Source organism: Pristis pectinata, chromosome 32, assembly GCF_009764475.1.
Source record: "Pristis pectinata isolate sPriPec2 chromosome 32, sPriPec2.1.pri, whole genome shotgun sequence".
NCBI classification, from domain to species: Eukaryota; Metazoa; Chordata; class Chondrichthyes; order Rhinopristiformes; family Pristidae; genus Pristis; species Pristis pectinata.
Window position 1 is genome coordinate 16,485,692 of NC_067436.1, and position 21,617 is coordinate 16,507,308.

General features: G+C 39.4%; 1 protein-coding gene across 4 annotated transcripts in view; it reads right to left on the reverse strand.

The window, feature by feature from the left end:
* Positions 1 to 236: 236 nt before the first annotated feature.
* Positions 237 to 21,617, reverse strand: part of scaper (S-phase cyclin A-associated protein in the ER) — a 276,699-nt gene continuing 255,318 nt past the window's right edge. For 2 of the 4 annotated variants that reach the window (XM_052042538.1, XM_052042539.1), the window contains exons 29-31: positions 3,084 to 3,275; positions 768 to 819; positions 259 to 683 (exon numbers count right to left, since the gene is read on the reverse strand). In XM_052042538.1, coding sequence (XP_051898498.1) covers positions 577 to 683; positions 768 to 819; positions 3,084 to 3,275 — 351 coding nt within the window. In that variant the 3' untranslated portion in view covers positions 259 to 576. Of the gene's footprint in view, positions 684 to 767; positions 820 to 3,083; positions 3,276 to 21,617 lie in introns of all 4 variants that reach the window. The other 2 variants (XM_052042536.1, XM_052042537.1) reach the window with 2 other exon arrangements.

The following is a 21,617-nucleotide window of genomic DNA, read 5'->3' on the forward strand; positions in this document are numbered from 1 at the left end:
TTAGTAGTGGACCTTGGTCTCGTGGATATTGAGTGAACTTTGTATGCTTCGGTTAATGAGTTGACGATGTCTTGGAGCTCAGCGTCTGAGTGCAGGCAAACCAAATATTGTCTGCATGTTGCAGCTCGACCATCAAGGTTTGGGTGATGCTTATATTAAGTGCATTAAGTCAGTACAGTTCATCCATGTTTGGGAATTAAAGCATATGAAGATAAACAACACATATTCCACAATTCACATTTGATGCAGATGAAAATAAATAATTTTATTGTGTCATCAGTGTATTTGAGCCACCAACTGACTTCTAATAAATAAAATTAATTAATGCAACCCCAAAGGGACTGCTGTATCATTCTAACAAAAAAAACAAAATGGATTATCCTCTATGCACATAAGCTAGAAAGATTCACTTAAAAATTGTCAAAAAGTGATTCTGATGAAGATCTTATATACAACAGATACTATATACATTTTGTGCAAATCAAATGAGTATGTTCTGGAACATAATATCAGTGAATGAGTTACAAGACTAACTTTTAAATCAATATGTTTTTGTGGCATTGAGTATTCTTTCCCTTAGCAAATTGCCTCTTTCTGCAGAAAGAATTTCCGGGCATCTTCCCACATCTCACGGGGAAATCTGTTAGAGAACTCAAGGTAGTCTTGATTTCCAGGAAGTCCTACTAAAATAAGAAGGCAAAATTTAATTGTTAAGGTCAATGTTGTTGTAATTTGGGATGAGTCGTGAATAAATCTTTGATACACACCTGCCTGGTGAGATGGCTTATTGTCAGTCTGACTTAAACTCTGTGCAAAATCCTAAAGGAGAAAAAACATGCATGATTTTGTCCTTTCATTCATTTTGGACTTTGAAGTTAATTTTTTAACTAGTTTCTTTTTACATTTTCTATTCTATCCACCTTTGCTATCCTAGATCACACATTTGAAGCAGAGCAGCAATTAACATAATCGCATTCAGTATGACCCAGTGTAGAGCAACATGGCACAGTTTAACAGGCCTTTGTTCAAGACCATTGTGGCTTGGAATGTGTCAGATCGATCTACGTATTACCAGACAGTGTAAAATGCTTTTCTAAATCCCATTGTCCTCATCTGAACATGTTTATTCAGATCAATGCACTGATTAGCAATGTAATATGTTTAGGGAAAGTAAATTGTCAGAAGAACATTTGAATAAAGATGACAAAGGTGACAGCACGAGTAACCAGGATATAGGTGCTTACACTGGATACCAACTTCCACAGTCCGTTTGGTACGAGGGCAATCAGCACACTGGTTATCTGTCTTTCAGACTTTGAAAAAAAGATAGTGTAGTTCTCCAAGAACTATCTGATGTTTGTAATAAAATGTATTAAAAGCAGAGGGTGACACATTAAAGTCACAAGTTTATTTTCATCATTTCCTCTCCTACTTGTTTTATTTTGAAGAAATTAATATATAAAACATTATAAAAACAGCAGAGATACCAAATGGATAATCACTAAATTTAAAATCTTTTTAACTTTGTTTCCACGGCTTTATCAGCACCTCATCATGTCTTCTTTTTGATAGAAATAGGGAAGAAATCCAAAGTGATTGAGGTGCTTAGAGGAGGAGAGAATATCTGTGTGAAATAACTCATTACAGAAAATTCAGTAAAACCCCAAATACTAAAGTGCTATATAGATACAAGTTGTTATAAATACGACACCCACATTGCAGGAGAATCATACACGAAGGCTCTGCTGAGACAATGTTGAAAGGATTTCTGAAGTATTGGGAAAATAGCTGGGGTTTTTACTTCACTGTTGACTTGCTACCAGTTTTCACAGAGCTCAGATGTCTAAGTTTCACCTTTAACATTTCCAGATGCCTGTGAGGATCTCATACCTTCCCTGACTTGGTGGCCTTGCTTCCATGTTATTAAAAGCACAACCTAATTTGGTGTTTGATCATACAAAGAGTTTTAAAACCAATGAAGTATTTTTGAAGTGCTTTAATTTACACATAGCAAGCTCTGCCAAAACACCAAGATGACCAGATAATGCTTTTAGTGGTTTGGAAGGATAGACAGTGTCCATGGCACAGAGGAGCAACCAGGGTCCTCCTTGAAATGGGTGTCACAGGAAATTTTAATTCCACCTCAGAGCAGATGGGACATTGATTCAACATTTCATTCCAAAAGACTGCACCTTTGATAGTGCGGCATTCCCGCAGAAATACAATGGAATATCAGTCCGGATTAAAGGCTTAAGTAATTAAAACAGAAAATGCTGATGCTTCGCAGGTCAATCAGCATCTGTGAAGGTAAAAGCAGAAGGGTCACTGATCTAAATTGTAAATGCTATTTCTGTCTCCACATGTGCTGCCTAACCCATTGAGCATTTCCAGCATATTTCTATTTTTACTTTAGATTTCTGGTAGCTACAGTATCCAGATATTAATTTCTCATCAGGGGTGGGATTTGAACTAACAATTTTCTGAGTACTAAAAGTGGAAGCCACTGAAATACAATTGATACACAAGTCAGTCTGTATTCACAGGCTTAGCTGTAAGGTAGAACCACTGATATTGATAGTCTCATCAATGACTAGTAAAAGATTAACTGTTCAGTAATGGCAGAAAATACCATTTACTATTTGGAAGGATTGTGACTGTATCATTTTATATGTTAATTTCTCCTCTTCTCTTCTGTCGCTCCAGAGGTATTGGCTTGCCAAAATAATTCTTAGCTGAGATTTGATAGTTTATCTACCATGGAGAGCTTTTCTTTTTGCTTTTAATGATGTCTATTAGATAAATATTGTCCATGACACAGAGTGCAGCCTATGCTGTTCTCCAAAACAGTTTTCCTGTTCTTGCCTGATGTTTATCCATGTGAATTTTCTACAGAGGGTCAGAAGGCATGTTAATTTTTTGCTCAGTGTGACAATGGAACACTAACCTAGAGCCCTGGCTGATTTTGGCTAATAGCATCCCTATCAGGCCTTTAACAATGCATGAATGAGCACTGTTAGGTCACACTACTCTGAAGCAGAGATCAGTCACAAAGCAGGCCATGGTACAATTTCATACACATTTACCTGGATAAAGGTAGCAAGCAGGATGCAGCTCATCTCCTGCTCTAGGATGACCTTATTCTGCGGGTTGTTATAACAAGCTGTGATCAGTGTTGGGAAGAGGACTTTGATTAAACGTTGGTCACTGAAGTATTGAAAAGGCAGCTGACAGAGCTTCTGAAGGACTGTAGGATGGCGCCCTGACTGCACTGTTACCTGAAAGAAAGGAGGTGTTCATAAAATTGTGAAGAAAATCAGTGAGAGAATTTATCATTTACAAACATATTAAAAATCGTCTGTGTAATCTTCCTGTCCACGTTATGTTTCTGATTTCTGAGACATTCTTTTGCCAACTTTCCTCAAAACAAACTTCATTCACCAGATTTATTATATACACATCACATTGTAATTAAGCTCCCCCATGAGTGGTATTGCCATAGTGCCTCTGTTTTCCGTCTTCCCAGCCCCTTAGCTTGAACTAGACAGAAACTCTTATGCTCAACCATTTCTCATGTCGCAGCCAGCCTCACAGTTTATGAAGAATAACAAGATTAGAAGTGAATATTATCTAAATGGCAAGAGTTTGCAGAGCTCTGAAGCGCAGAGGGATCTGGGTGTCTTCGTGCACGATTTGAGAAAGGAGAATATGCAGGTACAGCAAAAATGCTAAAAAATGTTATCATTTATTGCTGGGGGGAACTGAATATCAAAGTAGGAGGTTATGCTTCGGTTATGTAGGACATTGGTGAGACACATCTGGAGGACTGTATACAGTCTCAGCTTCCCACGGACCACAAAATGTTAATTTTTTAAAAAAAAGCAACTTCTGGTACGTTGACATACAGAATGAAAGCGGTGAAAATGCAAAGCATGATACAAGCTGCTTAAGAAGAAAAATAGATCAAGTTTAGCTGTGAGCTTTCACAACTCTTTGCAACCAATTTGCCCACCTGTATATTCCTATCTTTATATCAGATTTCCAATTTTTCCTTTTCACATCAATTCATAAGCTGTTTGACAGCACCTATCCCTTTGAGTGTGCTGCCCGTCACGTGTAAACCCCTTGTATTACTGCATTATGAAAATGCTTAGGACAGATTAGTAAACCACACAATTACAAGTGGGTGTGTCATTACCTTATACTGTTTAGCACAGTGTCAAAGGCAACAAAATGGGATACGAAACAACACAGATGCCGGAGTAGGGAAGTGGTTGCCTTCAAATGACCGCTTCAATGGAACAAGGTCAAAGGTCACACATGAGGAAACAGCTCTGGAATGTCCCATTCTGCAGTACAATAACCTTTAAGGAGCCCTGGGCTATGAAAGCAGTGGCCACAACAGTTCCACAAGCTGTTGCATCAATTGCAATTCCTGATACTTAATTAAATAAATTGTTAGCTGCTCGTCAGCAGAATTGCGTTCCTGGCTGAGGTATGAAAAATTAGTCAGTTTTTCTTGTCTTGAATGCTATTCTATGACATGTTGGAAATTCGCCTGTCAGGTAGGAGCTAATTGGACAGATTGATATTTGACTATGCAAAGCATCAAGAGAGCCATTTATTTTCTAGGCTCATACATAAAGAATGGCTGCTTAGGTGAATTACTAGAATCCTGCTAACACTCCCGGAAATGGACCCCACAAGAATTCAGAGGAAGGTTCTGCAACATACAACTTGCTTAAGGAACTCAGCGGGTCGAGCAACATCTGTGGGGAAAGGGAATTATGGACGATACAGGGTTTCGATCTGAAACAATGACAATTCTTCCCCCCCCCCACACCCACCAGATGCTGCTTGATCCACAGAGTTCCTCCAGCAGATTGTTTGTTGCTCCAGATTCCAGCATCTGCCGTCTCTTGTGTCTACATTAACTCTAGTCCTGTTTCCACAGATGCTGCCTGACCTCCTGAGACTTTCAAGCATTTCCAGATTTTACCCCAACAAGAATTTGAGCCTTCAAAACAATGGGGAGAAACTGGAGAAAGTTTGTATTTATTAGTTTTTCCTATTTCCCAGTTATTACATGTCCAGATATATTGTTCCATTTTGGGAAGATTCTTACCTACTTACTTACCAAGAAAATTAAGGTGGCTCCCAAACTGATCAGTCGCTAACTGCTTTGCAAGTGCTTTACCAAACAGCACCAGATTATTGTTGAAAGGATTCACAATCAAATGCAAAAATGTGCAATTCAAATTGAGATTTCGTGAAGTCCAGATATTTGATCCCAACTTTTACACAATAATATGGAACAATTGAGTGACTTTTTGTGCCAAGTATATTTTGCTCATTCCCAGCTAAGGAGTGTTCCAACTCTTACTTGATAACTCCGACATGGTAGATGTGCTTGCAGCTGCTTGATAGCAGACTGTAGCCCATTTTTTCTTGTAGTACACACGTTATAAGCAAAGCTTTTTAATTTTAAGGGTGCAATTTTACTGCCTTTTAAAATCTGAATTGCAGGAAATGACATTGGGAAATAGGATTCTGAGAAGTGTGCATCGGGAAATTGAATGCAAAAGAACATGATGGTAAATCTGCACAAGTCATTGATTAGACTTCAGCTGGAATTCTGAGCGGCTTGTATACATTTCACCTATACCGCTTCATAGACTTAACATGAATCTGTGGAGCTGGTCAAATGATTCCATGATAAAGCCTCCAAAAGAATTATTCATCTTGGATTATTTAATATGCATTTTATGACTTCTTTCAGAAAAGTGACCTTCTTGAACCCGAAAAAAAACTTTCCAGTGTCCCTTCCCCCCCCCCCCCCCCCACCAACCTTATAGCAGCCAAGTTGACCAAACCTAATGATGCATGAATAGCCTTGGTCTCCAAAGGCACAGCAGTACCCAATTAAACTCCTGTTCCTTCCCTCTTGACCCACCAAATATAGCATCAGTTTTCTGCATGAGGAACACTGGGCACAGCCATCCCTGTGATTTACAGGGATTTTCAGCAGCCTATGTTAAAAAGCTAGCAGCATTAGTAAGTAGGTGGTGTTGGAGGGTGGGGGGGGGGTGGTGTTGGAGGGGGGGGGGGAAGGGGAGGGAAAGAAGGCTTAAAATCACTTCAAAAAAATTCCAGTGATGTCGCCATTCGTTTTTCTTATCACTTCTCTCATCAGCTTAGCAGAGTCCAAGAGTAAGACTGTTTAGACTAATGGGACTCGTCATAAAGCAGGCCAAGTTTACAGAGAGACTTGCGCACATTAAGAAATGAAGCAATACCACTAATGGAACCTTGCTGTGCCCACATCCTGTTAGTTCTACAGAACCTTTTCAATCAAGTCATTAAATTCAACTAACTGATATTAAAATCAAATCACTCCCAGGTTAGGTTGATTACCAATGAACAATAAGGAAACATAAATTCCCCAGGAACAGTCTTTCTTCAGCCTGGGAGGTAGGCAGGGCCAAGCCTGAAGGAGCAGTAAAACTGCAGTTTGGGATTGTAAATTGTGGATTGGCAAAGCACAAGCTTTCCAGGCGTAAGCACTCACATTGACCACCACCCAAATTAAAGCCAGAGGTGCTGCATTAAACAAAGGAGCCTGTGACAACATAAATTTCAGGGCTTTACAAGATTTCTTTCAAAGGATTTTTAACAGCTGCTGCAGAATATACGGGCCCACTGATCATGTACTTGAGTTGTAAGAATGCAAGTAAACAAATCCAAGTTTTAGGCATGAGCACGAGACCTGCTGCCAAGGGTTGTAAAATATTGCGAGCAACAATATGTGACACACGACTTAACACTGCATACTGTGCGAGACACTGAAGGCCGACCAAACAGTGATTTACAGTTAGGCGTTAAAGGAAAGAGCACAGCAAAAAATGGAAATCCAAAGTAAGTAGTGAAGATATCAAAGAAAAAGCAAAAACTAGACAAGATCAGTGCTCCTAATCAGTTGGAAAACGAACATAGTGTTTACTGGGTTGAGACAGGTTCAAGCGGCATAGCAACAACCCACTTTCAAGTTTGGGGGTGGGGGGGATTAAATATACTCACAGAAAATTCTGGCAGTTATCATGGGAAAGAACATGATAATATTTTAGCAGGGAACCTTCATCAGAAATGGTTTAAGGGCATATTATTTCAAGCATTCAATTCTTCAGAAATATATATTCATCACTTTACATTTTGTTTCTCCTGTGGAGATGGACATAAAAGATCCCAGGACACTATTTTGAAGAAGAACAGAGTGTTTTTACCCAGTGCACTGGATTATATTTACGCCTCAACAAACATTGCTAGATCAGATTATCTGGATGTTATCAAATGTCATTTATGGGGGCTAGCTGTGCACAAATTGGCTGCCGTGTTTCCTACATTACAACAGTGAATGCCCTTCAAAACTACTTAATTGGCTGTAAAGTGCTTCGGGACATCCTGAGATCATGATAGACATTCTATAAATGCAAGGCTTTTTTTTATATAAAATCAGTAAAAATTGGTAAAAAGAAAAAAAGAATAAAGAATCAGAATCTGGTTTATTATCACTGACATAGGTCATGAAATTTGTTGTTTTGTGCCAACTTATATGTACAGTACACTTCATAAAATTACCATAAATGACAAAATAAATAAATAGTGCAAAAAAAAGGAATAACCAAGTAGTGTTCATGGACTGTTCAGAAATCAGATGGTGGAGGGGAAGAAGCTGTTCCTAAATGGTTGAGTGTGGGTCTTCAGGCTCCTGTACCTCCTCTCGATGGTAGTAACGAGAAGAGGGCATGTCCCAGATGGTGAGGGTCGTTAATGATGGATGCCACCTTCTTGAGGCACTGCCTCTTGAAGATGTTCTCGATGGTGGGGAGGGCTGTGCCTGTGATGGAGCTGGCTGAGTCTAAAACCCTCTGCAGCCTCTTTCAATCCTGCACATTGGAGCCTCCATACCAGGCGGTGATGCAACCAGTCAGAATGCTCTCCACCGTACATCTGTAGAAATTTGCAAGAGTCTTTGGTGACATACCAAATCTCCTCAAACTCCAAATGAAGTAGAGCTGCTGGCATGCTTTCTTCGTGATTGCATCACCGTGTTGGGCCCAGGATAGTTTCTTCGCGATGTTGATACCCAGGAACTTGAAGCTGCTCACCCCTTCCACCGCTGACCCCTCAATGAGCACTGGTGTGTATTCTCCTGACTTCCCCTTCCTGAAGTCCACAATCAATTCCTTGGTCTTGCTGACGTTGAGTGTGAGGTTGTTGTTGCGACACCACTCAACCAGCTAATCTATCTCACTCCTGTACACCTCCTTGTTGCCGTCTGAGATTCTGCCAGCAACAGTGGTGTAAGGGTATCCTATTAAATTCCAAATGTTACATTGCAGTTTTTTTTAAAAAAAGCAACTTTTTTCAGTAAATTAGTAATTGGTGTGGCATTTTCAACAGCAGGTTGCAGAATGCGACAGGAAATAATGAAACATGGAATATTTTGCAACTTCATTGTTGAATGAAGAGTGTGCAGTTACCAACCAACAAGTGGTCTTGGTTTATAAAGTGTGCTCTTTTCAGCTGAGATTATTGATGATTTTCTGAAAATGAATATAGGCACGAATGATGCAAACTTCATATGGATTTATCACACAAACTATGATAACATTGTTGTTATCAGGTATCAACCTTCACCTTGTGTGCAGCAACTCTTGCCAAAACTCTGGACATTCCCCACTAATCCTCAGACTCACTTTGAAATGTTTCTTAAAGCCTTACTTTTTCCATCAAGCAATTGAACACGTCCGAATATCTCATACCGTCTTTTAATTGAAACATGAGATGTGGACATCAATGACAAGGCCAGCATTTATTGTCCATTTCTAATTGTGCTTAAGTAGGTGGTGATAAAAACACCCTCTTAAACCAATGCAGTCCTTGTGGGTAAGGTGCCGTGCTCTTAGGCAAGGGGTTCAAGAGTCTTAATTCTGCAATAACGAAGGAAAGGTGATATATTTCCAAGTCAAGATGGTGTGTGATTTGTAGGGGGACTGCAGTTGGTGGAGGTCTGATGTGCCTACTGTCCTTGTCCTTTTAAATGTTATGGGTTTGGGAAATGCTGTTGGATTAGACATGATGAATCTTTGCACTGTAGTTTGTAGACAGTACAGATTTGGTCATGGTAGGTAGTTGTTGAATGGAATGAACATTCTGGATGATGGGTAGAGTGCCAATGTAGTAGGTTGCTTTGGATAGCATTGAACTTCTTGAATGTTGCTGGAGCTGCACTCATCCAGACATACTAGGATTAGTCTGTCATACTCCTGACCCATGCCCTGTTTGCTGCAGAATACACAGTCTCTGACCCGCTTGAGTAGCTGTAGCGTTTACATGGCTAGTCCATTAAAGTTCTGTCACCAGTAACCCCACGATATTGTTAATATGGGATGATTTTGCCTCTTTTTAAGCCAGGCATGCTGCCCTAGACATGGATAAGGGACTGACAATCAGCTAAAGAAAGTTGTCCTGAGACACTACTGTAGGAGATTGTCTGGACAATGCCTGTGGCTGAGATGACGGGTTTTCAATCACTTTCCTCAGTACGAGGTCTGACTCCAGCCAGCGGAGTTTTCCCCTCGATTCTCATAGACTTCAACTTTATGAGAACGCCTCGATGTCACACTCAATCACACCCATTTCACCATAACATGGCATGGTACCATCTGTCATGGCATCTTAAGATGTTTTACTATGTTAAAGAAACTGTATAAAGGGAAGAATTTGTTGTTGATCAGAAAGATGCAGGTTAAAGTCTAATGCAGAGACTTGAGTGCATAATCAGTATCGAGGGAGTGTCACAGCTTTTTGACTGAAGTAGAAAACCACTGCCTTGTTTGGTCACTCAGGTAGAAACAACATGAAGGCAATGCCAAAGCCTTCCATCTAAATTATGGCTTAAATGTCAAGTTGAGCTTATTGTCATGTGCACATGTACAGGGAGGTACAGGTACAATGAAAAACTTGCATGTAGCAGCATTACAGACAACACACAGAATATAAATTATACAAGACAGTGAAGAGAGAGAGAAAAACAGACCATGCAAAATCAAGACCTTAGTGCAAAAAACAGACACAAACAGGGACAAGTCCATGGTAGTGCAAGAGGTGGCCTGTAGTGTTCCATTGGTGAGGTAGGGTTAGGGATCTGCAGGTCCATTGATAATGTAACAAAATTGTCTATTTTGTAGCAGATTCAGTTGGTACATAGACTGACTGAATTAATGTTTAACTACTTTGGTCATAATCTCTAGCTTCAGTTGAACACTTGCTCCAAATTGGCTCATTTCAGCAAAGAAATGACACAATCCACCTGGAGGCGAGCAAAACCTACCCAGCAACTTTACCGTGTTCTTTCTTGAGTAGCAGCCTGTGAAGTATCATCATCTAAATACACACAAAAAGGATCAATGAGGAATGGTCCTGGAAGACTGCTGATTTCCATGAAATTGTATACCAGTGCAAACTTGAGGAAAAAGAAAAATCTATCCTACGTTATTAATAGACAGCACAATGTCCATAGTACTTTATCTCAACGCTAGCACGGCACACTTTGGAATGCAGAAGGTTTAGGGATGGTTTGTTGTAGGGTTTTTGAAAGTAATTCATGGATCAAACCTATTCCTAAAAGCAAATGGGGAGTTTAGGACAAGGTGACATTAACCTAAATCAGAGCCAAACATTTCAGGGAGAATTAGGAAACGCTTCTAAACAGAAAGGATGGGAGGACTGTGGATATCTTTTCCTACAAAAAGCTGATGTAAGTTCAAGTAATTTTTTTTTAAATCCAAGAGGGAAAGATTATTCTTCCCCAGGATTTTAAGAAACATAGAGACAAGTTGGGCAGGCATTATTAGGATTAGTTTTGATATCACTGACACAACAGGCTTGAACGGCTTGTGTTTTTGTGTTCCCTTTAAACAAAATAGTTGGTTAGCTGCTTGCCAAAACAAAACACTATTCAGTTTTACTGTGGCCGGGATTGTTGACAAGATATCATAGTTGCTTTTATATTTCTTTCAACAGGGCTACCACAGTGAATATGGTAACTTTATGCTGCACACCACCTGAATAATATAAAAGCAGCTTGTGGTAACTCCAACTCCTGAGCTACCCAACGGCATGTCTGGGTAAAAGCCAAAGCAGGATCACAAGGCAATTGTGTGAACGTTTTACATGCACATCCATTAATAAGGACTCCTGAGCTGCTAAGCTGTGTGGAAATGCAACAGTTCAAAGCTGAGCTTTGCCATGGTCTCAAACTCCTCACCTCAGTCTTTAAAAAATACTGTAAAACAATCAACTTCTTGCAGTGGTTCTAAGAGCTATACCACTGTTCCCAACTTCTCCCAGTGTCCTTCGATCCCCTTAGCATTAAAAAATATATCAATCTCCTTTTTGATACATTTAATAACTTGGCCTCCACTGCCTTCTGTAGTAGAGAATTCCACAGATTCACCATTCTCCTGGTGAAAAAAAATTCTCCTGATCTCTGTTCTCAATAGCACACTTGGTATCCTGGGATGTGACCCTGATTCTGGATCCTCATGCCCTCTGCATCTAGCCAGTTTAGTCCTGTGAGAATTTTATGGGTTTCTATGAGACTCTGTCATGACTGTAAATTGTGAATAGCTGGGGACCAAGTAACGATCCCTGTGACACTCCATCAGTCACTGCCTGCCATCTGGAAAATGATCCATTTATTCCTACTCTGTTTCCTGTCAATCAACCAATTCTCAATCTGTGCCCGTATATTATCCACAATCCCACATGCTTTAATTTTCACCTTAACCTCTTATTTGAGATTTTATCAAAAGCTTTCCCAAAGTACAAATATACCACATGCATTGATTCTCCCTTGCGTGATTAAAACATGTTACATTTTCAGTGCAAACGTTTGAACCTGTACGAGTATTTATGCAGATTCATGTAAAATATTGATGTAAAATTTCTTTTTTCACCATTTTAAAGAGAGATTAAAATACATAAATTAGTACTATTTATAGTTGCAATTTTGTACAAGCTAGTACATTATCTGTAGTGCTGCTCACTGAAATACAGGACAAAGTAAATTTCTCTTGGAGTTCCTGAGGTATTGTTGTATTGTTAAATGGAATACTGGAGTAATAAAGTTGACTACCCCTTTGCCTCCACAGATGCTGCTTGACCTGCTGAGTTCCTCTGGCCGTTTGTTTTTTGCGGTATTGTTACCTAGATCAGCAACTTCTGGAGTTCAGGATTGTAGGTCCAGTGAACGTAGCCAGTAGCTACAGAAAATGGAGAGCAATTTGGCTTTGGAATCCTGTTGTGCTTTTATAGGAAGCTTAGCTTTGGAATCCTGTTGTGCTTTCTTCAGGGTACTTTTATAGGAAGCTGGTGAGGGCAGCCAAGGGTTGGTGTACAGTGATTTCCCTTTATGCAGTTTACTACTTGAGCATCAGGTTAAACGTGTATGTCAATGCTGTGGATCCACTTAACAGCTTCAGGTGAGGCTATGTGGACAGATTCTGTGCCACCTCAAAAAACTGCTGAGGACATAAATCATAATCAGGCTGATACAGTGGCAAAGGTGGCTTTGTCCTCTCACTTTTCACCTGCGTAGTGAGTGGCCACGATTTCACCAGCCTGTAAGTGGTCCAAGGTGAACAGATTTTCTGAGGAAGTGTAAAACCCCAGGATTTCTACATTTGTATGCTGTACTAGAGCATGGTTTGTGACATCAACAGTGAACCAAGAATTGCCCCATTGAATATACAGGTAATCGGCTGTCTGAACACTTCAGGAAGAGAATTGTTGGTGGTGCCACTCTTGCACAGCAGCATCGTGGCTGGGAGCAAGTTCAATGTGTCAGCCAAAATGTGGGTGGGATAAATTAAACATTGGGTTAATACTGTTAGTTTCTGACTTGAGGGTCTACTTGCAACTTCAAACATAAAATGGTTTTGTTGCCAGGCATGGTACGAGGGCACTTGGGCTTTTCATGGGCCTTTCCCATGAGAGTTGTGAACGCAGCCCAGTCCATCACGCAAACCAGCCTCCCCTCCATTGACACTGTCTACAATTGCCGTTGCCTCGAGAAAGCAGCCAACATAATCAGAGACCCTTTCCACCCCAGTTATTCTCTCTTCTCCCTCTTCCATTAGGCAGAAGATACAAAAGCTTGAGAATACATACCCAGGCTCAAGAAGAGTTTCTATCCGCTGTTATAAGACTTTAAATGGACCTCTTATACAATAAAGATAAACTCTTGATCTCTCAATCCACCTTGTCATGGCCCTTGCACCTTATTTGTCTACCTGCACTGCACTTTCTCTGTAACTGTAACACGATATTCTGCATTCTGTTATTGTTTTCCTTTTGTACTACCTTGATGTATGTGTCTGGAAAGATCTATCTGGATGGCATGCAAACAAAAGGTTTTCACTGTATCTCGATACATGTGACAATAATAAACCAATTACAAATTGCCAACCAATCACCAAATACTGCTTGGGGTTCCAGTGACATTTCTGATCTCGTGATGTAACTTTCAGGGATAAGTCCAACTAGATCTGGCACTCCTGGAGAACAGATGCACATTAGCAAGATGTGCACTGCATCAAGTCGCTTTCTCTCAACATGACCTTTGGGAATCACAAAATGTAAAATGAGCTAAGGTCATTTTGGGAAGTGTGTTTCCCCACAGGAAGCTACACTGGCCATTAAGAAAGCCCCTGAGTGAAGATCTTCAATGAAACTGCAACTCCCAGTGGCCTCATCATTTTCACAATACTGTTTTTTCACTGTTATTACCAGCAATGTTTTCCTTAGTCAGTTCTCAATCCTCTGGTTACAAATTCTGTATTCACTCATTAAGGTTGTGACAGCCGAATATTTCATCCTGCCAACAATTGTGGGGAAGTCATGCCATTGCACTTCCTGTGTAAACCCACTGTGGCACTTATCTCAATTAGACAACTGTCCGTGGCTGATTTTCAAGAGATCAGTACTGGATCATTTCACGATTGAGCACTTGTGTTCCACAGAATCAGAGAGATTCCTCTGGCTCAGTTAACAGATCAAAACATTTGATTGTGTTTGGATTTGGTGATGGGGAAAGTGACTGCTGCGCATGTTCCTCTCGGATGGCAATGACTCTATCATTTGGCTAATGGCCTTGAGATTTAAATAAAATCTCAGCAGTTCCTAGTGATGCATATTTATCAATTAGGACACAATTTGTAGAGAAAGCGTCAGGTAGTAGTACAGGAATCTCCCATTTATAAGCCAAATTCTCCTTTATGTTCTACTTTTTTCTTTTTAAAATATTAGTCAGGAATTTCTCTGCCTTTTTTTTAAGGATGTAAAACTGAGGGACATTAGACAAAGCTACATGCAAAAATAAGCTGCAGAAGGCTGGCAAGCAGCTGCAAAGGAATGTAGAGAGGTTAGTTAATTGGCAAGGTGGCAACAATGTGGAAACACTTTGGACAGAAGGCAAAAGCAAAATTTCTTTTGTAGATCAAAGGGATTCATGTGTTCTAATATATGAATCACAGAAAGTTACCCTGCTAATATAGCAAGCAATCTGGAAGACAAAAGGAACGTTATTGCAAAGGAGGACTTCATTGAAAGGGAAGGATGTCTTGTGGCAGGCAATGTATTAGGTTTTGGCAAAACCACACCAAGAGAATTGTTTCAGTCCTTTACTCAAGGAAGGAGATACTTGCTTTAGGAGGGTTGTATCAGTCGATTGATTCCTGGGATGGTGGGCTAACCTGTGTAAAATGTACAAGTAAAATGGGCTTTTATTTTCCAAAGTTTAAAAAAATAAGATGATCTTATTGAAACAGAAAATTTTTAAGAGAGCTTGACAGGGTAGAATCTATCAACTGCAGGGTCCTGAAATAGTCTCAGATAAGGAGTCAGCCTTTGTGCTGAGGTGAAAAGAAATGTCTTCACTCAGTATGTCATAAATTTGGAATTCTCCATTCCAGAAAGCTCAGGTAATTCAACAGCGAGTCTACTCAAGACTGAGATAGAAAAACTTGTGGCATCAGGAAACAGAGGAATTAAGAAAATTAACGGAGGGATTATGGGAATTAGGAAATGTAGAAATTCTCTCAGTATGTGTTTTCAGAATATTTTACCTCCTGGTAGTATTCTTTTCTAGATTCATAGAGTAATAAGATAAATCAGGCCCTTTAACCCAATTTGTCCATACCAACTGAGATACCCATCTAAGTTAGTCCCATTTGGCTGCATTTCACCTGTATCCCTCTAAACCCTTCCTATTCCATTTCTTGTTCTTCAGGAAATGAGTGTAAATGTATAGCAAGATTAGCACTGAATCTAGGGTCAAATTAATATCCCACCAACAATTTATGAGTGGAGGCTGAGGTAAGAGCAGTTACTCCTGCTGCTTAAAATCACGTCAGGTTTCAAGGTGGTCACCTAGTCTCTATGAAGATTGAATAGAAGAATCAGGTTTTCTACATCCACTTGCAGATTTTAAAGAGACAATAACCATGTGCTGAAACCCCACATTGCACAAGATGGGAGAGCTTTGCACTGAATAAATAAGGGCTCAGTTGCCTAACCTGTTTCTGCCTAACCTACAGGATTTCTATGTAATTTACTGTAACCTCTCCCTTCCTTTTTCCGAACTAGGTAGCAGCTTAGCCTTTCAGTTGCAAAGTTAAAGGTGGGGGTTGGGGGTGCGTGTCAGTCATAAATCTAGTTTACAGTAACGTTTAAAAAGATTTGGCTGCCTTCAACATTAATACTGGACTGGACTGAACCCCATTTGAATAGAACATGGAAGGCATGTCCATTTATTTAATAAATGGGACGTCAGGGACTTGTCAAATGCTAGCGTGCTGTTAATGAGCCACATGGCACACTCCTACCTTTAACTTGCACATCACAAAGGGAATACAGAAATTCACTTAGCCAGTCCACTTTACATCTATTCCCTATCAAAACTCAGCATTTAATTATGACATGTATTTTTCTGCCTTTTTTGCCTGCCAAAGTCAAATGAAAATAGCAGCAAAGACCAGATTTTATATTTTTAACATTTTTCACATTTATATTTCAACTTCTTTGACCATCACTTAATTCAAGAAACTGGACAGGCAATCTGCTGCAAGAGCTTTGCATGGCTATCTATAACCAGAGCTAGCTGATGCTCTCTTGATAGTTAGCTGATTTTCTCTCCTACCATGTACGAAGTAGCTTGGTTCAATCTTGACAATGAGTTATATAAAGTGTTTTACTAGAAACCATCAGGTCTATCTTGTCCACATGGCCAAAGGGTTATCTGGTGTACATTCTAACTCTTGTTCCATTAAGTCACAGATTTAAATACATGTCTAAGTATGTTTTAAATCCAACGAGCAATTCTGCTTCTACTATCCTTTCCAGCAGCAAGTTAAATCCCCAGAACAATCTCTGGCAAAAATAATTCTACATCCCCCTATACTCCTTTTACTAATTACATTAAATGTATGACATGGTTTTGGTCCATTTTACATGCTACACGCCCAGCACCTGTACCGTTCTTACTCTGCCACCATAAATACGACACTGCAAATTTTTACTGAACAGTCCAATTTCAATCACTTTTTTGGAGTCCCTGGTCTTGTTACAACACTTCTGTATCTTTCTGTGTTGCTTATTTTTAATCCACTCTTCATTCAAAAATCATTTGTAAAAATCTATGACTAATATTGAACACTAAAATGATCAGATAAAATGAAAAGAAAATATTCCTCTTTGAATATTAAATTTTAATTTTGGTGATTTGCATTTTTTAAATACTGCCCTCAGCCTCAAAAAGCTTTTTCATCCAATGCTCACACAGATGCCAGACGCAAGAAATAAAACAATATATTAACGCTCAAAATTTCTTTGAAGACTAAGTACATCAGGGGTTAATGTCAAATGGAAAGAATTTTTCATACTTGTGCTGAATAGATTTGCTTTAAGGATAGAAGATCTGCATTATTTCCTCCCGTACATACATAAACAGAACCCGAGGCAGAGGCACTGAATCAGCAGAAAATGTCACATAATGGGCCTTTTTCTTGCTCTTAGGTCAATTCTACATTGCTTTATAGTTCCGCCAGTGCTTACATTAGCGCTGAGATGCAAAGGCTGTTCCAGAACCCAATCGTGAGTCTTGCGTAACCTTTTGAAACTCGGACAAATATTTCTCCTGCACGTAATTGACAAGATAAAACCCCTTTACTGGGCATGGGAAGGAGATGAAAGAAAGACAGTCAATGGCATTTATATAGCATCTCTCAAGTCCTTTTTAGGACATATCCAAGCACTTTTCAACCAATATAGTACTTCTGCAGTTTAGTCACTGCGGGAAATGTAGCAGACAATCCATGCAGAAACTTCTATAAACTGCCACATATTAATGGCAGAAGCTCTGCTTAACACCTCATCCAAAAATGGCATCTTTGACAATGCAGCACCTGCACAGTAAGGCACTAGGGTAGTTGCCTAGACTTTTGTACTCATGTGATTTAAATCCATATCCTTCTGATGCAGATGAGAATATGTACCAACCAAGCCACAGCTGGGTACAAATTAGTGAGTAAAATGAGTAAAAAAAAATGCAAGAATGAAATCAGATAAGATCATGGTCTTTTCTTTGTACAGTAACTACATTTTACATCAGTACTAGATCTCTACAGGTTATTTGGATGGACAATCTGAGATGCCTTCTGTAAATAAAGTTGCAACTACTCACGGAGTTGCTGGATGGCAAATTGTTTTAAAAATACCACATTTAAAGATGATAATCTAAGCAAATTTACAAAGCTCTAACACTTTCGTGTTGAATGTTTCTTTTGTGTTGAATCAGATACCTACAGTAGTTACAGAAGAGATGTGCTTAATGCTTCCACCAAATTCATCTCTGTCAAAAGGTAGGTTTAAATGGAAATTTTCAAACAACAATTATATGTAAAATGTTTCTCTATCACCTGAATAGTGCTCTTTTGCAAGCTACCACTTCCATTCTTTTTCATTTTCTCTAACATTGCTAAAGTATTTATTGTTTCGATTTCAGGTCTAATACCCAGCAGCACGGTAGTGTAGTGGTTAGCGTAATGCCATTACAGCACCAGTGACCTGGGTTCAATTCCTGCCGCTGTATGTAAGGAGTTTGTACGTTCATCCTATGTGTCTGCATGGGTTTCTTCCAGGTGCTCCGGTTTCCTCCCACATTCCAAAGATGTATGGGTTAGGAGTTGTGGGCATGCTATGTTGGCGCCGGAAGAGTGGTGACACTTGCGGGCTGCCCCCAGCACACTCTTAGTAACGCAAAAAGATGCACTTCACTGTGTGTTTCGATGTACATATGATTAATAAATAAATATCTAAAATATCTATATCTAAAAGAGTATATCCCTAAAATGCCACAATCTCTCACGTCTTCACAAATGCTGCTTGATCTGCAGGTATTTCCAGTTTATGCTAATTTACTTTAATGGACACAATTGTGCCCATCTCCTGGCTGTGGTTCCACAAGGAACTACCATCCACCAGCTGTTCAGTGTCTCAGACTTCTCCCCCTGCATGTTGAAATGTAGATATCGAAGACAAGCTGAAGATTAGATGCCAGTATATCTGACTTCCCGTTCCACCTGTGGACTCACCACTCACTACAGTGCAGTGGCACCAGACCCTCAGCTTTATACCAGAGAGGGCTGGCATACAAATGGTGACAGTATTTATTAATGTTTTAAATTAAAATGATATTACTTTTAAAGTACATAGTTGCTTCCTTAAAACCTTGAATAGTTTTTTTTAATGTGATCCAGAGGCCAAGGACAACAGGTATCAGGTCAGTGTAGGAAATGGTACAGAACAAGAGAGAGTCTGTGTGGCAGATCACATCATACATAATTTGGCCAATAATGTTTACACAGTGTTCTTCTTCTAATGTAGTGTTATACATGAGGGATACAGAGCATACCCAGCAGGAAGCAAAAGATACAGATCTCTGTTGTATCATTCTATGGAGTAGTTGACTTAGAACTTCATTCCATGCCTACTTAACTGATTCTCCAGAAGCACTGTAGAGTATATTTATCCATATTAATCTGATCATACATATAAATCTCACTCTCTCATTCCATACTTTCTACAAATTACTTTCCTATATGAATCAAACTTGGCAGCCATTTCATCCTTACTTTTCAGGATTAGTGGTGTCTCTTCACTTGGGTTCTTGGAAAAAAGGAAAAGGTGGATTAACCCAATCATGTTCCATATGCTTAGCTTTTTGACTGGAGGTACACTCCGAAAATCAGAGCCAAGTCTTTCAAAATTAGGGGACAGTTATACATTGCTGAAGTTAGTAGAGGTTGGGAACTTTCTGCAGCAAACAGTAATGGTCCAATGTTAATTTTTAATCCAAGTTTGGTAGATGTTTGCTAGGGCATAGACAGGTATACAGGTATTCACTATCTCACTGGCTGGTAGAGCAAGACTCACTCCTGGTCCTATATTCATATCAGCTTAAGGAAACTAATATTCTTCAAATTATAAATATTGATTTAAGTTGCAAATTTTGGGTAATGGTGGAAAATGAAAAATCTCTGGAAATACTCAGCAAACCAAACAGCTTCTGTGATATTAACAGGCTACAGTCAATGCTTTGTTCTCACTTTTCATAATTGACAAGGTTCACAAAAGATGAAGAAACATTTTAATAGAAATGATAAGGACGGGGGGGGGGGGGGAAGGACATAAAATTGAGACAGAAAGGAGGCATCAATAAAAGTACATTGGAAAGAAGAATTAAACAGACTAAAAATACTACAGAATGTATTATGGCACTGAGGTGCTGGGGAGGAAAAAGGCCAAGGTTAAGACAAAGGTAATGAAGCAGAAGAAGTGAAATCATGGGAAACTTGGGGACCAGATATAAAATGAGAGCTTTAAAATTAAAGGAGAAGGTGATATCAGCAGACCTATCAGTTTGGAAAACAAAGGACAATCAACAAAGGAGTGCCCTCGCCTTCATCCAGCATTGCGTCTGAGTTAGGGCAATCAAAAGAGCAATTGCACGTTAACAAATTCAAAGAAAACAGTCTGCCGAACATGGTCCAATCTAATGTTATTGAACTTGACTATGAGCAGCATCACCTTTCCTGTCCTTTGAAATTAATTGCTTTACAATTCAGAGTTCAAGTCTGCATTAAAATAACAAAAGGCTGTTGCTATTGTTGCACATCTGCACCCTATAAAAGTTCCAGCTTTATATTGATGGTTAGGTTGATAATAATCCATTCACAACTAAAGAAAGTGGACTCTCAACTGTTTGGGTGCTTGAGCTTGTTTTACTTTTTCCTCTGATTAGAGTGTCAGCAATTACTTGGATGTAGTATCATGGTTTCCAGTAGCTATCCAATATTTTGGTCAAGTGGCCTTCCTGTGTAAACCAATGCGGTAAACACCATGAGGCCAACATTGGTTGAGCTTAGCACATGTAGCCCTAGAAAGTGACTGCAGGGAACTGTAATGAACATTTTGTTTCAAAAGCTGAAGGGTGCTGGTAACTGTATTGTTCCAACTTGCTGCCCTCAGTAAGATCGTGATCTTATCAGGAGATTGACCCGTGGCCTCGTTTTTCACTGGGTGATGCAAATAACAACCACCTATAGCACCCTTTTCCTTACACTCTTTTAGTTTATCAGTACTTTGATCTGTGATGTTCCATCAGTTTTCAATTTGAAAAATGAGGTAACCACACTATTCTTTAATACAGCAGGGATATATTCTTGGTTGCCAGCTGAGATCAAGGGCTATGCAGCAAGTACCCTGCAACACTTTTACAAATTAACAATCTGCATTTTTTTCCTTCATGAATATGCAAAGAACACCAATTCCCACCGTGGTCATTCTTACAAACTTAATTCCAGTCGTGAACAAAAGTGGATTCATCTGTCATTCCTGTAATTTAATCATTTCAGCTTCATCCAATTATCCAATATAATATGCAAATGAAATGAACAATTCCCGTTGCATACTAATTGCATTCATCAGAATAATTAAATCAGAGCAGAGTGGAAAGTTTAACTGAACAATCGTAAAACCTAAGCAGATTCTTTAATTAAGGCCACAAAAATTTAATTAGGAACTGTAATCTGCCCTTAAAGTGCTGAAGAACTCCAGTATGATGAGGGACATTACTCTTATTATAAAGTTTTCCCTTCTGAGGCCATACTCAGCATCATGGGACCTCTTTCACTTAGCTGAAAGATAACTAACTGTGGCAGATTGCAACCAATTGCCAGCTCAGTGAAGCTTGCTTACAAGCTAATTAAGCAGTACTGCAAAGATGCTGGTATAATAATCCCTAGACTTCTGTGAGATTTCAGGCTCTGCTACCTTACAACAAATCCATACCAGTTGCATACAGAAGATGATAGAAAGAAAAGTTTCGGTATAAATCTTGGGCTCTTTGATTGCATTTTGTGGATTGTGAATGCCATTATTTCAAAATAAAAAGGAACATAGGGTGACCCTGAGAAGAAAAAGTCTGTTCCATTCACTAA